Source organism: Eupeodes corollae, chromosome 3, assembly GCF_945859685.1.
Source record: "Eupeodes corollae chromosome 3, idEupCoro1.1, whole genome shotgun sequence".
Taxonomy (NCBI): domain Eukaryota; kingdom Metazoa; phylum Arthropoda; class Insecta; order Diptera; family Syrphidae; genus Eupeodes; species Eupeodes corollae.
In genome coordinates, this window is record NC_079149.1 from 89,638,384 (window position 1) to 89,655,061 (window position 16,678).

The 16,678-nt window shown below is 36.4% G+C and overlaps 1 protein-coding gene across 1 annotated transcript; it reads left to right on the forward strand.

The window, feature by feature from the left end:
* Positions 1–14,347: 14,347 nt before the first annotated feature.
* On the forward strand, positions 14,348–15,628 carry LOC129950678 (uncharacterized). The gene has a single exon (XM_056062602.1). It carries the CDS (start codon positions 14,348–14,350, stop codon positions 15,626–15,628), a length of 1,281 nt encoding a protein of 426 aa, XP_055918577.1.
* The last annotated feature ends 1,050 nt before the right edge of the window (positions 15,629–16,678 follow it).

The following is a 16,678-nucleotide window of genomic DNA, read 5'->3' on the forward strand; positions in this document are numbered from 1 at the left end:
TGCCATTTGTTCAGAAGTGTAGGAATCTGAAATGTTCAATAAGATACATATATCTTACAACTTATTTTTAAAGTACGACAAGTATTTCTGGTTTTTAGGTTTTAGAAAATTTAAATTAAATTAATAAATTGAAAGTACTTACCGATATTATCAAAAATGATTTTGCACGCTATTTTCTGCCAGTCGTCCGATGGTTCGAGTCTTTTTTTGCGTCCAGGGAAAATGCTTGTAATAGTTGTACTTGTTTTTTATGAGGAAGTAAAAAAGATGTTATTTGTTTACTTATTTTTTACTAGATAGTTAAAAAGATGAGATTTGTTAACCTATTCTTTATAAGAAATGAGGGGAAAAATTACAAAAAAAGGCCAACCGCGAAAAACATGAAATGACTTGCTGTTGTATCTGATTGTGTATGTATAGTTAAATACACGATTCAAAATTCAAAATAAGTGATTTGTTTACTTGTTTCTTACGAGGTTTGTTTACTTATTTTTCTTGGAGAGTTAAAAAGAAGAGATTTGATTACCTATTCTTAATGAGAAAAGGTAAAATAGGAACAAAACTACTTCATTCAATAAAAATAATTAAATTTAAAAAATTCCAAAATGACTTTCCCAATATTATTTTTAGCACAATAATCATGTTGACTCCAACTCCTTTGATAAACAATTCTTTTGTTTTCGACAAATTACTTTTCATTATTTTCACAACTCAGTTATTGCAATTAGCGCACTTTACGACTTCACGCCACGCACAACAAAAATCAGAGAGAACCACTTGGTTGAGTGAGTTTGGTTGTGGAGAGAATACAAATGAGTTAGACTATTACTCAGGCTTAAGATAGGTAACATTTAGACTAAATATAGATACTATGAAGTAAAAATAGTAATTGTTCACCTTTTACTAAAAAAAGATTATATTTCAACTCAAAATTAAGCTTTTTTAAAACTAAATTTACAATTCAAATAAAATTAGTAAAGTAAATAGGAACCAATAAAACAAATTATATAAAAACCAATTCGACTTCCAAAATAAATCGGCTACATAACTACCAATTTTCAAATTATACACATGTGCATTCAAAAGGACACAAGCGTCCACAGGTTTTTCTCAAAACCCACCTCTGTCTATCAACTCCTACTCTCACCTCCCCGCGGTGAACATCGGGTGCCTAGTACCTCAACTGGAGATTGGGTTCCAACCCCAGTGAAAAGTTGTTAGGGGCAGCAAACGAGAGAGGATGGGAGAGGTGTTTTCACTTAGGCACCTCTCCTTATCCAGCGGCAGCGGACGAATTTTCGAGATAGAATCAACGGTGGCGTCTACAGTTCCAGTAAGGTTGAAATTCTTAGTGAACACCTTATAGGGCTTCTTCGACATATTCGGAGCCCAGGCCTGTAAGGAACGGTTTATCCGGCTCCCCTTCCTTGGAGTTATACTAAGGATCTGGCCCTCCAGGTTGGGGGTTGTGCCGTCGGGGTGACTTCCACGTAAAAATATCACAGTTTTTGAAGCACCAACAAGCCTCCGATACGGACGGATTCACTGTTGACAACCCACGCAAACGAAATAAGGACAACGAACTTCGGATATGTACCTGGAATGTTAGGTCCCTTAACAGACCACGTGCAGCCGAACAATTAGCGGAAGCCCTTAACTGCTGCAAGGCAGATATTACAGGCATCCAAGAAGTGCGATGGGATGGACCGGGCAAACGCAAACTAAAAGACTGCGATATATACTACGGCGACTGCTACTGAGAACAAAGACAGCGTCTATTTGGGTGTGGATTTGTTGTTGGAACTAGGCTCAGGCAAAAAGTCTTGAGTTTCAACAGTGTGAGCGAGCGCATCACGACAATCCGCATCAAGGCTAAATTCGCCAACATAAGCCTAATATGCGCACATGCCCCAACAGAGGAGAAAGATGAAGACACCAAAGACATATTCTTCGAGCTCTTGGACAAGACATATGAGCAGTGCCCTGGCTATGACATTAAAATTGTCTTAGGAGATTTTAATGCCAAGCTAGGAAGAGAAGAAATCTTTGGTGGCACAATCGGAAGATACAGCCTGCACGACACTACCTCCGACAACGGATTCAGGCTGATCTATTTCGCTGCGGGGCGAGACGTTCTGGTAGCTAGTACGCAGTTCACACATCTTAATATCCACAAGGGGACATGGAAATCTCCTGATCAATCAACCGTCAACCAGATTGACCACATTGCGATCGACGCACGACACTTCTCCAGTATACAGGATATCCGAACATTCCGAGAGGCCAACATTGACTCGGACCACTACCTCGGTGTAGCCAAGGTACGGCTACGGATATCCCGATCCAAGCCAAAACAAGGAAGTACTGTGAGAAGATTCGACGTTAGACAACTACAATCGCAAGAAACTACCATGTCCTTTTCCGATCGAGTCTCTAATAACTTCTTAAGGAGTCCTATGCTTCCTGCAATAAGCATTGAAAACTAGTGGCAACATTGCCACCACAGCGAAACCCCTGGTTTGACGACGAATGCCAACAAGCGCACGCAGCGAAACAAGAGGCATACAAAACGGCGCTGCACAAAAGGACTAGAGCTGCTCGCGAGCTCTACGAGCAAAAGAGGAAAGAGGAACACCGGCTTCTTAGATGGAAAATAGAGAGCATGAGAAGCGCGCGATCGAGGAGATAGAGGCATGTCACAACAGGAATGAGGTACGAACCGAAGCCTGTAAACACGATGAAGGGAACATCGTAGTAGAACCACAGTCGATGCTGAGAATATGGAAAGATCACTTCTCCAAATTATATAACGGCGATGACGAACCGAATTCCGCTGTAAGGGAGATAGAACCACTCAACCTCGGCGACGCAGATCAAAAATTCCGCCTACCCGACCTTGACGAAGTGAAGATAGCTATATCTAAACTTAAGTCAAACAAAAGTGCTGGAGCTGACCGCATCGCTGCTGAACTATTCAAAGCAGCAGGCGATGACTTGGTACGGACCATGCACCAACTCATCTGCAAAATATGGTCGGAAGAAAGCATGCCCGATGAGTGGAATCTCAGCATAGTGTGCCCGATACATAAGAAAGGAGACCCTCTAAACTGCGCCAACTACAGAGGCATCAGTCTCCTTAACATTGCATATAAGATCCTCTCTGCCGTATTATGTGAACGTCTGAAGCCATTTGTCAACAACCTGATTGGTCCTTATCAGTGTAGCTTCAGACCAGGAAAGTCCACTATTGACCAAATATTCACACTACGGCATCTTGGAAAAAACCCAGGAGCTTCAAATCGATACCCACCATCTCTTTATCGATTTTAAAGCCGCGTATGACAGCATCTATAGGGAAGAGCTCTACAGAGCAATGTCTAGTTTTAGCATCCCTGTCAAACTTATCCGTTTGTACAGAATGACGATGGAGAATGCACAGTGCTCTATCAAGGTCAGAAAAGTTCTCACTGATGCATTTGTTGTCAAAAACGGTTTTAGACAAGGCATTGCCAAACGTCAACACTAGAGGCACAATCTTCCAAAGGTCCATATGCAATTACTCGGATACGCAGATGATATTGACATAATTGGAAGGTCAAAGCGTGATGTCAGGCGAGCGTTTTTGAGCATTGCGACGGAAGCGAAGAAGATGGGTTTAGTGGTCAATGAGGGCAAGAGCAAGTATATGCTGACATCATAAAAGGACACTGAACAACGACGTTTTGGACAAAACGTCACCATGGATAGCTATAACTTTGAGGTAGTTAAGGACTTTATCTACCTAGGCACCGCTATTAACACAGACAAGGATACCAGTGCTGGAATCAAACGAAGAATAACTCTTGCAAATCACTGCTTCTTTGGACTTAGAAGGCAATTAAGAAGTAAAGTCCTCTCTCGAACATCTAAAATCACCATCTATAAGACACGCATCATCCCGGTTCTCATTACTGGCTCTGAGGCCTGGACCATGTCAAAGAAAGATGAGAGAGTCTTAGGCTGCTTCGAGAGAAAAATTCTTCGGGTGATTTTTGGTCCCGTACGCATAGATGGAGAAGGAGGAGAAGATATAACGACGAACTCTAAAGGCTGTACAGCGACACTGACCTAGTTAGCAGAATTAAAGTCCAACGGCTTAGATGGCTAGGTCATGTAGAGCGGATGGACATCAACGCTCCAGCCCGGAAGGTCTTCGAATCCAATCCCGAGAGACGGCGCAGTAGAGGAAGACCGCGACTCAGGTGGCACACCCAGGTGGGAGAGGACCTCAACCCACTTGGCGTGCGAAACTGGAGACAGCTTGCTAGGGACCGAGCTGGCTGGAGACGCTTGTTGGTTGAGGCCCAGGTCCGCCCCGGACTTTAGCCCCACCTTAAGTAAGAAAGTAAGAATCTCTTCTCACTTGAGCTCTCTAGGAATTTAAAGCTTTTATATTAAAATAATAGATACAAATCACTAATTTGGTTTTTCACTTTGTCATAAGTTTAACGAAAGTGTGACTTTTGCTTTTTTTGGGAATTCATATTATTAAAATTCATGTTCAAATGTTATTTGCATCCAAAGCAAAGTCAACTCAAAAAGCAGATTTCTTCAGTTTGATCTTAAAAGTTTTTGTATTTTATAGATAATGAATTTTAAAAGAAAACAAACACTTAAAACTTCTTTGCGTTTATAAAAATAAGATGGAATTGAAGGCGTGTTTCAGAAACTTATAGAAAATTTCAGTATGTGTTGAGAAAATAAAAAAATGCTTATTTTTTAGAATACAATATTTAATTGACGTTTTTTTATTCAAGGTTTCTTTTTAAGAATTTAAATATTTGATCCTTCTCTCAGTAAAGAATTTATTAAAATAACTTAAAGTATTATGAAAGTTTTGCAAATTTTAAATTCTGTGAATACCTTTAAGATTAATACACATATGTTAGTTGTTTTTGTCAGTCAATAAGCCTCTTTTTTGATAAATTAAATTATAAACAAATAATGCAGATGATACAAGTTGGATCGTAAAAGACAATATTAACCTTAATGCAATCTGCTCAACAGCAATATTGTAAAAAAAAAATGTTTGTATTTTTTCACCTTGAACATTATAGGGACGGTCAAACATAAGCATATGTAATTTTTGAGCACCCATTTCAATGAAATAAAAAAGATTTGTGCTGTAATGGATTTCGGGTTAGAAAGTTATTTTCTTAAATAAATAAATTAGGTGGTGAAATATTCGATAGAGTTATAACCATGGCCTAGTGACTTACAACTCTCGGTGGAAGGGAGTTACAGTTTTTATGTCGAATCCGAATGGCGACAACCATCACGACACCGGTACTATCTCATTACTAGGACGAACTTTATTTATTACTAAATTATTTAATTTATTTAATGTCTTCATATATTTTTTTTATACCTCAGCATTTTTTATGGTCGCAAAACTTCTGTGGAACAAAAGTATGACAACCACTTTCTTAAAGCATCTCTTACCACTCCGATTTCTAAATAAAATATTTTCTTGTTATTTTTTAAAGTCTGTAATAAAGCTGCAAACGTTTTTCTTGAATTTATTCAATAACCGCTCTAAGTTTTTATTAAATCAAGCTGACACAAGGAAAAGTTACTCCTTCCTTTAAAAACACTTGTAACTTTTAAATTATCAAAAGTAAGTCAGTAACAATTCTGTTTGACTTTTCTTCTTTAAATTTAATATAGTGTCAAGAAAAGGAAAACAGAAGTAGGAAGTATAAATATTTTTTATTTAGTTAGTTGAAACTTTTCTTTCCACAGTATCTAATCAAAGGTAAAAAATAAAGGTAAACGCTCCGTCTCGTCGCTCAACGTCCTAAAGTAGATTAAATGCCTTGGGAATGTAGAATTATACTTTTATATCACTTTCTTTATTAGGGAATAAACCCCAAGCTATAAAATCTACTCTCAACTTTATTTAAGGTAATCCCATTTGAAGATTTGAATGAAATTTATGAATTTAAGCTACTTTTATAATTTGTATTATATGGAGTGAGTATTGAGAGTTTTAGAAAATTTGATATCGCCTTTGACAGTCATATAGTGGAAATAATAAAATGCACGACTGGGTCGCACGAACTTGCTCCTGTAATCAAAGAGTCTGTTTAAAATAAGTTTGGCTTCAAAGATATAAATGCCATTTGAATTGTCAAAAAACCGCACGATCTTTGTATATGAAAACCATAGTACTCTCATGAGCATAAACTTTTAGGGCGACTCGGTGTGGCGTGGCGTTAGTATCGAAAGTGGAGAAATTCAGCGGGAGCGAGAGAAAAATATTATTCCCATTCCCATAAGCAGCCAACAGAATAAGGGAGATAATTAATTTTCGACCCAAAAAGTCTACACAATTTCCTTCATTCTACTTGAGTCTATCCTTGTATATATTTTCACATAAAGAGCTTCCATATGAAGGTTGATGAATTTGTTTTTGTTTTATTTATATCAATGCACTTTATATAAAAAACAAAATGGCTTAATATTGTATCTAATAAGGGGATGAAACAAACTTTTGCATTCTTACGTCAGCTGTTTAGGATCTTTTACCGATATTTGTTTTTATTTACATTCATAAGTCTGCTTTTACTTCGGTACGATCTTTGTATATGAAAAATGGTTTCTATTATTGTATAAAGCTACGATGCGTTCGATATAGATTCAACTTGTTCCTTAAAAGCTTTTTTCCTTTAGATAGCTTTATTGTTATTTCATATTAGAAGAACCAGGATGGAAAATAAATAAGATAAGGAAGAGGCATGGCCATGAATGTTTAAATTGTAAAGCGATCGCCTATTGGTTGTGTAGTTAGGTAACAGGTAGGTAGATGTCTAAAACGAATAAAGAATAGTTCATTGGCGAGCTTAGCTTTATGCAGATAGATAGATAAAACCATGTTTATGATGATAATGAAGGAATGTTATTGGTAGCTAAAAGGTACATACTACATTCCTTCTTTACTATAAGTTTTCAGCGCTAACATGAAGTTTTTACGTTCAGTTTATTTATTTTGTTAAAGTTTAAAAAAATAACAAGCATACGAACAGGTACAAGAAATTGCTATTGATGTTTTGTTTACAGTCAGGCTTTTGTGCGTTTGGGATTTTAGTTATGAAGTGACACGTAAGCAGTAGTTGTAGAAGTCGTACGTAATACTTTTATAAATAGGTATAATGTGTATACGTTGAAAAAGTGATTCTAATAGTAAATACATATACTCTTTCTGGCCCGTTTCTTTAACTTGTACTAAGTTTATATAGGCAAAGGAAAGTAAATCATGTGTGAAACAACCTTATTCGTAAAGAATAATATTTTAAAATCACATATACAAAGTTACCAAGATAATACTTCTTGATAGACACTTTAAAATAGATTGTTGATTAAATATATCATATTCGTTAATCCGATACAGTTGCGCTACATGGGCGGCCATCGTTGGTATTTACAATAATTTTAGTTATAAAAATACATAAATATGTACCAAATGCACTAATTTAGATAAAAGCTAGGAATGTAATTACAATTTTGTCAAAATAATGCGCTCTTTCGGGCTCATGCACAGTTAAAATATTAAAAAAAAAATATTTTAAGATTCAAAATTTTGCCTGAAAAATAAGTTTGTCTTCAAAAATTTAAATGCCATTTTATAAATAAAAAAACATTTCATTTTTCAAAATTTTTTTATGAAAATCGTTAGAGCGGTTTTTTTTTAAATTAATTTTTTATATATAAAATTTTTCAGTTTTGTTCTAAAAATATTTTTGGTACGGAGTTGTTTAGAGATTGTTAATATACGCTATACGTTTGAATTTCGTAAAAAAATGTTGAAACGTTTTTGAGATATCGAATTTTGAAAAAATAAAATTCAATATTTTTTTAAAAATCCAAACAATTCAAAATTGCACTTTTGATAATCAAATATTGTTAAAACAATATAAGAGCTTATTCAGAAAAAAAATTATTGAAATCGGTTTATAAATTGCTGAGAAAATTAAAAAACAAAATAACGGTTCTATGAGCGGTACCTTTCCTGAGCAATAAAAAAATTTGTTTTTCTTATTAAAAGAAGCCAAGTTAAAAAATAAAATTTTAGAGAAAATTTAAAGAAAATCTATCGGTTTGTTTTTGAGAAAATTCGAATTTTCTGTTTTTGACCAAAAAAATTGTATGGGGGCCACTGTTAGTTTTGTTCTTAAAAAAAAAATGAAAAAAACGCCTAACGCGAATCTGCTCAAAACCTTAACTTCCAAGTTTGAACTCAATCGACCCAATGGTTTAGGCTGTAGGAGCGTGGACAGACAGACAAAACCGACCGGACGGAATCGCGGGACCCACTTTTTTCGACTTGTCTACCATCGTAATATCATGTTTGATTAAAATCTCGAGTTCGAAATTTTGCACGAATGCAAAACTTGCCATTTAGTTCCTATATGTCGCAAGTAAAAAAGACTTTAGAAAATAAGTTTTGGGTTTACATATATGTATGCGTAAAATTTGTGTTCAATTGTATTTATTTGTCAAATTGTTAACATTTTAAAGTTCTATAAAATCACAAGGACATGTCCTTCATTGGCATAACAAATGTTTCACCGTTTCACTAAAATATATTGCTCATTTGGTATTTCAAAACTGTCATCGAAACCATTGTATCAATCAAATAAAATATTACACCACCCTTTATCGAAAGTGAAAATAAATAATTCATTCATTGAAGTATTATTCTCTATTCTAGTCATCCATCAAAGTTGAAGCTTCCGACAGTTTCAAATGCATGTCAGTAAAAATTGAATGAATTCGTTCGTAAACAAATCAATATTTTGAGTAATGAATTTAAATTTTCTGTTATTCCCTCTCGTATTGTATTCATCACTATTCTAATTTCAAAGTAAATTGAAATCGGAAAGAGAAACCAACGAAGTAATTTCTTATTTTTACAAAATGAATAGTTTTTTGAAATGCATGAATAATAAATACTTAGCATTGGAAACTTTAATATGGCTTACAATAAAAACAATCTCAAGGAATGAAGGAATTTATTTTGCTTTAAATTTCTCTGTAAGTTTTTTGTTTGGGAACAATTTTTTTAACATCAGTTAACCGTTAAACCCATTTTTGCCGCCTCTGCCTCAATACTAACAAAAACCCCATTGACATCACTCTGAGTTCTTCCGATTATGTCAATGTCATCAGCATATGCTATTAATTGGACAGACTTTTGAAAGATAGTGCCACTAGTGTTGACGTGTGAGCTCTGCACTATTCTTTCAAATACGATGTTAAAAAAAATCGCATGACAGCTTAATACCTTGTCTAGAACCTTTTTTGATATCGAAAGGTTCAGTTAAGTTGCTTCTTACCTTTATGGTGCAGCGTGAATTTTCCACGAGCTTGTCAGGAATGCCAAAACTAGACATGGCTCTATACAGCTCGTCCCTGTATACGCTGCCACATGCGGCCTTGAAATCGATGAAAAGATGGTGGGCGTCGATTTGGTGTTCTTGAGTTTTTTCCAGAATCTGCCGTAATGTGAATATTTGATCAACTGTCGACTTTCTTGGTCTAAAACCACACTGATAAGGACCTATAAGGTTGTTGACGATGGGCTTTAAATGTTCACATATTACGGCAGAGAAGATTTTATAGGCGATGTTAAGAAGACTGATGCCTCTATAGTTGGTGCAGTTTAGAGGGTCACCTTTTTTCAGGATCGGGCAAACAATACTGAGGTTCCATTCATAGGGCATGCTTTCTTGCGACCATATCTTACAGATAAGTTGGTGCATGCTTCTAACCAACTTATCTATAGCTGCTTTAAAGAGCTCGGCATTCAAGCCATCCGCTCCAGCGGCTTTATTAGACTTCAGCTTAGATATGGCAACCTTTACTTCGTCTACGTTGGGAGGACGGTATTGTTGGTTTTCGTCGTCTATGTTAAATGGATCATCCTGCCTGACAGCAGAATTCAGTTCATCGTCGCAGTTATACAGTCTGCAGAAGTGGTCCTTCCATATCGTCAGCATTGACTACGGTTCCACTATGATGTTTCCACTTTCGTCTTTGCAGCCTTCGGTTCTAGGTTTATGTACCTGTGAATTTCGTTTCACCTGTTCATAAAACTTTCGAACTTCATTCCTGCTTTTAAACCTCTCAACATCTTCGACCGCACGCTTCTCATGCCCTCTCTTTTTTCTTCTCAGAAGTCGGTGTTCCTCTCGCCTCTTCTGCTCATATAGCTCATGAGCAGATCTCGTTCTTTTATGCAGCGCTGCTTTGCGTGCCTGTTGTTTGGCTGCATTTGCCTGCCGACATTCCTCTTCAAATCAAGGGTTCCTTGTTGGTGGCTGCTTGAAGCACATCAGAGGCGGCTTCTCTGATTGCATCTTGGCAATGTTGCCACTGGTTTTCGAAACATTCTGTTGGCAACAGAGCACTTCGAGAGAGGTTACTTATAACTCGGTCGGAAAAGGATTTGGCGATCTCCTGCGATTGTAGCCGTTCGACGTTGTACCTTCTACCAGCACCTCCCTGTTTTGCCTTAGGTCTGGAAACCCGAAGTGCTACATTGACTCCAACGAGGTAGTGGTCTGAGTCGATGTTAGCTCCTCGGAATGCTCGGACATCCATGCTAGAAGCGTGTCTGGCGTTGATCGCATTATGGTCAATGTGGTTGACGGTAGATTGATCTGACGAACTCCAAGTTCCTTTGTGGATGTTGAGGTGTGGGAAACGCGTACTGGCTACCATGACGATTCGCCCCGCAGCAAAATCTATGAGCCTGAATCCGTTGTCGGAAGTGTTGTCGTGCAGGATGGGGAGCCGGATGAAACCGCTCCTTATAGGCCTGGGCTTACTGGAACTGTAGACGCCACCGTTGATTCCATCTCGAGAATTCGTCCGCTGCCGCCTGGATAATTAGAGGTGTCTTAGTGGAAAAACCTCTCCCCCCTCTCTCGTTTGCTGCCCCCAACAACTTTCCACAGGGGTTGGAACCCAATCTCTAGTTGAGGTACTAGGTACCCGATGTTCACCGCGGGGAGGTGAGAGTAGGAGTTGATAGACAGAGGTGGGTTTTGAGAAAAACCTGACGACGCTTGTGTCCTCTTGAATGCACATGTCTACCATTTGAACATCCTTTCTATCGTGTCTGTGGATTTGTCTTGCTTAAAATTTTAACAAAACTTTCATAACATGTAACGTGTTTTGTTTAAAAAGTTTTCAGCTGAAATTTGCTAAAACATTTATAACAATATTTTGCGTATAATGCAAAAGTTTGATTTCAAAATCTATTTTTGTTAACGACATTTTAAGTCAAAAACTAAATTTTACCAATTTTACATATCTTGAAAACTTTTATTTCTTTATTCCCCAGAATGAAATCATTTTGAAATCATTACCTTCATTAATTCACTAGGTATCGAGAATCGAATACCAATTTTTACCAATGTTGTAGATTTTAATTTTTATTATAAAAAACTGACTGTTGGATTTTTCTAAAAATTGTACTCAATCTCGAAAACAATATTTTCTGTAAGATAAAATTAGTTTAAAGCTTATTTTTTAATTTTTGGAAATATATTTGAGTCGTAATCAATTTTTACCAACTTCAAGTAATGGTTTTTGTCTTTTGTAAAAAAAAACTATCATTCCGAATTTACTCAAAATTCAATCAGTCGTCGAAAACGTTATTCTTCATTGCATACAATTATTGAGATAAAATCGTTTTTTGTTAGTTCAAGGTTACATTTTTTTTTATTTATCTGTATAACAAAATTTATTTGAAGTCGATATCTCTACTGGTTCTTAAATATAGCCAGACGAAAAAAGCTTCCCGAACGTACGTAAAAATCTTTTATTTTAAATTCGAAAAATCGGACCGATTACAATAACTACCTATGGTAAGTTAATAAGATTCAATTAACGGTCACTTTGAATACTATTTGAGAGAAAGTGAAGTAAATGTATATCTTTCCAAAAATAAAACCGTCAAAAAGAGGCTGGGATACGACCCACACTGACCTAACCACAACGTTTGTTGGTTTTCGTGTTGGGTTAAAAAAATGTATTAGTTGAATTATTCTTACAAATTTTACGATATTTTTTTTATAAAGAAATAGTTTGGTTTCAAAATCTAGTTTTGTTAAATACATTTTTAGTCGAAAACAAATTTGTACTAATTTAAGAAGCATTTCTTAATTTTATACAAGTTGGATGAATGAAATTAATTTGAGAGATATCAAGAACCGAACATCAGTTTTTATTAAATTTGCGCACAATTTTTTGTAGATTATATTTTTGTATGAAAAAACGGACTGTTATTTTTATTAAAAAAAACTAAAAAATATCGAAAACAATATTTTCTGTGCAATAAAAAGAGTTTGAAGACAATGTTTTTAATTTTTAAAAGCTATTTAAGTCGAAAGTAAATTTTTACCAAGTTTTTGTACTGTTTTTATTATCTTACCACATTTTAAAAACTTTATTTTTCGTGGTACAAAATTGTTTTGGAGATGAAATCATTTCTTATTCCTAAAAAATATCTATATATATAAAATATTCCTGTCACAGTGTTAGTGGCCATATTCCTCCGAAACGGCTTAACCCATTTCAATGAAATTTTGCATATACATTCGGTAGGTCTGAGAATAGGTTTTTATCTATTTTTTATATTCCTAAGTGCTATTGTTTAATAAATATTGTTTATTTAATAATTTTAAACTCTGTCGATAACTGCGTAAGTGATTATTGATCAGTTTTTCTTTGTAGGAGCTGTAATTGTTTATTATTTATATTGGTCTTATTCATAATTTAAAAAAAGTTTAGTTCTCACATTAACTTAATACCTCAAAAATACTTAAGACGTGTCGCAAGCTTCCGTGAACAACGGCTATTGTATTAAACGTATTATATTTCATTTATTTCACTATATTTAATTCATTTATTAATTTCTTTATTATTAAAAGACCCTTTAGTAAGAACATTAAGGCCAGTGTGTGCAAAATTTGGGAAAATCATTATAAAAGAGAATTATTATGAATGGTAAGTGAAATAATAAACGAAAATACACCAATAATTATTAAATACACTGCTTTCCACTAATTGAATTTCAGCAAAACGCAGAAGAACTTCTTTTGGGACGTTATACACGTACATAATTCTGCAGGCATGCGGAATGCAAGAACCCAAAGAACAGAAGAACAAACCCAACAAGATAATACTAATGCGCGTGTGGGAATGGCGCGATTGCGTCAAGCTGAACCAGAGGATGAACGAGCTGGACGAAATGAACAAAGACGATTAGAACAAATGCAAGCGCGTCGTTTGACAGTTAGCAGAAGCAGAGCAAGTGACCAGCAGCGTCAAGAGGTACATCGATCATTTACATATAATTCATTTCTGCGTCTAGCATTCGAGTATGACCCTGATATTCAATATTATGCTCATTCAAAAGTGGTAATTGGTGCTATGGACAAGGAATGTCCGCATTGTAAAGCTCTTAAGTTTAAAAATGAGACACCCGGGATGTGTTGTTCTTCAGGAAAGGTCGAATTACCTGCAATTGAGACACCACCGGAACCATTGAACGGTTTACTTATCGGCACAGATCCAGATTCTAATCTTTTCCTAAAGTCAATTCGAACATTTAATTCGTGTTTCCAAATGACATCGTTCGGAGCAACAGAAATAGTTAAGAATATTCCTATCAACAATGGTCAACAATTCAATTCAACATTCAAAATCAAAGGCCAAATATATCACAAAATGGGCTCATTGCTCCCAATGCCGAACGAAGCATCTAAATTTTTACAAATTTACTTTATGGGCGGAGAAAATGAACGTGTGGATGCACGTTGTGGCTATAATAACCTCCACTCGCATTTTGCCAGACGCATCGTCACAGACCTGGATGCTCTATTGAATGAGCATAATGAATTGTTGAAAATATTCAAATCTCACATGCACAATTTACAAAGTGATAATCACGCTATTGTCATCAGTCCCGATAAATCACCTGTTGGAGAGCATATTCGTTGATTTAATGCACCTGTTCTTGACAATGTTGCTGGAATCATGGTTGGCGACCGTAAGCGAGAAATCGTGTTTATTGCTGATACACACCGTTTATATGATGCTCTCCAATATCCGCTAATGTTTTGGAAGGGACAGGATGGGTATTGCATAAATATTAAACAACGAGATCCCACAACAGGTGCCGAAAAAAAACAAGAATGTCAGCTCGAAGGATTTTTATGCGTATCAGTTGATGATTAGACGCGACCAGAGCAACGTTATTCTACGATGTCGTGAGCTTTGTCAGCAATTCATGGTCGACATGTATGTAAAGATAGAGAGCGAACGATTACGATACTTGAGATTTAATCAACAAAAGTTGCGTGTGGAAGAATATATTCACCTACGAGACGCTATCATCACCAACGCTGACGCCGCTCAAATCGGTAACTCTGTCATTCTACCATCATCATACATAGGCAGTCCACGCCATATGCAAGAATATGTCCAGGATGCTCTGACCTATGTACAAGAATATGGGCGGCCGTGTTTATTTATCACGTTCACGTGTAATCCAAAATGGTCGGAGATTACATCTTTACTATTGCCTGGCCAAAATGCAATACATCGCCATGACATTACAGCACGTGTATTCAGACAAAAATTGAAGTCTTTGATAAATTTCATTACAAAATTACATGTATTCGGTCCCACACGTTGCTGGATGTATAGCGTTGAATGGCAAAAGCGGGGATTACCTCATGCTCACATTTTGGTTTGGTTAGGCGATAAAATACGTCCTGTGGAAATAGACAGTATAATTTCTGCGGAAATTCCAGATCCGTCTACTGATCAAATGTTGTTTGATATTGTTACAACAAACATGATTCATGGCCCATGCGGCAATCTTAATCGTTCATCACCTTGCATGGCAGACGAAAAGTGTACTAAAAGTTTTCCAAAAAATTTCACTAACGATACAATCACAAATGTTGATGGATATCCAACTTATCGTAGAAGACATCCCGACAATTGCGGACAATCATTTGTTAAAAATGTTAACAGCGTAGACATTGACATTGATAACCGTTGGGTGGTCCCATATTCGCCTCTGCTGAGTAAAACATTCAATGCTCACATTAATGTTGAGTTCTGCAGTTCAGTGAAGAGCATCAAATACATTTGCAAGTATGTGAATAAAGGCAGTGATATGGCTGTTTTTCGGGTTGAAAATACCAATTTGAATGCTCCTACGGTTAATAAAGATGACGAAATAACACTTTATCAAATTGGCCGGTACGTCAGCTCCAATGAAGCTGTTTGGCGTATCTTTGGTTTCCCAATTCATGAACGGGATCCAGCAGTTAATCATTTAGCCGTCCATCTTGAAAACGGCCAGCGCGTATATTTCACGAGCGAGACAGCGTTTGATTGTGCTATTAGTCCACCAAAAACTACACTCACTGAATTTTTTGAATTGTGTAATCGTGCGGATGCTTTTGGTGCTTTCACACGGACATTACTCTATTCAGAAGTACCACGCTATTTCACATGGGCTGCTACAAAAAAAATGGATGTCTCGCAAGCAAGGTACGCCAATTGATGCATGTCCCGGTTTATTCAAATCAAATACCTTGGGGCGAGTATTTAAAGTCAATCCAAAGCAGACTGAGTGCTTCTATTTTCGACTGTTATTGGTTAATATCACCGGCCCATTATCATTTGAACATATAAGTAAAGTGAATGGACAACAGTATCCAACGTATAAAGATGCATGCCTTGCACTCGGCTTGCTGGAAGACGACAACCAATGGGAATGTGTACTTACTGAAGCAGGATTGAACTGTACAGCTAAACAAATTCGCTTACTATTTGCTATAGTGCTGAGTACATGTTTCCCGGCCAGAGCAGAGACATTATGGGATAATCACATAGATTCAATGACTGATGATATATTGCATCAACATCGTACACGGTGCAACGATCTTATGATAATATTCAGTGACGCTATGTACAATGAAGCATTGATTGCTATTGAGGATCTTTGCGTTATAATTGCCAACTTACCACTCAGTAATTTCGGTATGCATTCACCTAATCGAAATGCATCTGATTTAATAGACAATGAATTGAATCGTGAACAACAATACAATACTGCAGAAATGGCAGCGGTAGTTGCTCGCAATGTCCCACTAATGAATGAAGAACAAAGAACCATTTATGACCACATCATGCTCGCAGTTTCGGCAGGACAAGGTGGATTCTTTTTTTTTGATGCATCAGGTGGAACTGGCAAAACATTCCTTATTTCGCTAATTCTTGCTAAAATACGATCAAACAATGGTATCGCATTGGCTATTGCATTCTTCTGGCATTGCGGCAACTTTATGGGATGGAGGCAGAACAGCTCATTCAGTATTTAAACTGCCACTAAATATTCAAAACAAACCGGACGCGGTGTGCAATATAAAAAAACAATCATCCATGGCCACAGTGCTAAAACAGTGTAAAATTATCATCTGGGATGAATGCACTATGGCACACAAACATTCACTTGAGGCATTTAACAGGACATTGAAAGACATAAAAAACAACGACAGACTATTTGGCGGCACTCTGTTACTCCTTTCAGGTGATTTCAGGCAAACACTTC

Excerpts from the sequence above, each read along its gene's own strand:
- LOC129950678 (XM_056062602.1), top strand. The coding sequence starts at position 14,348 with ATGTATGTAAAGATAGAGAGCGAACGATTACGATACTTGAGATTTAAT.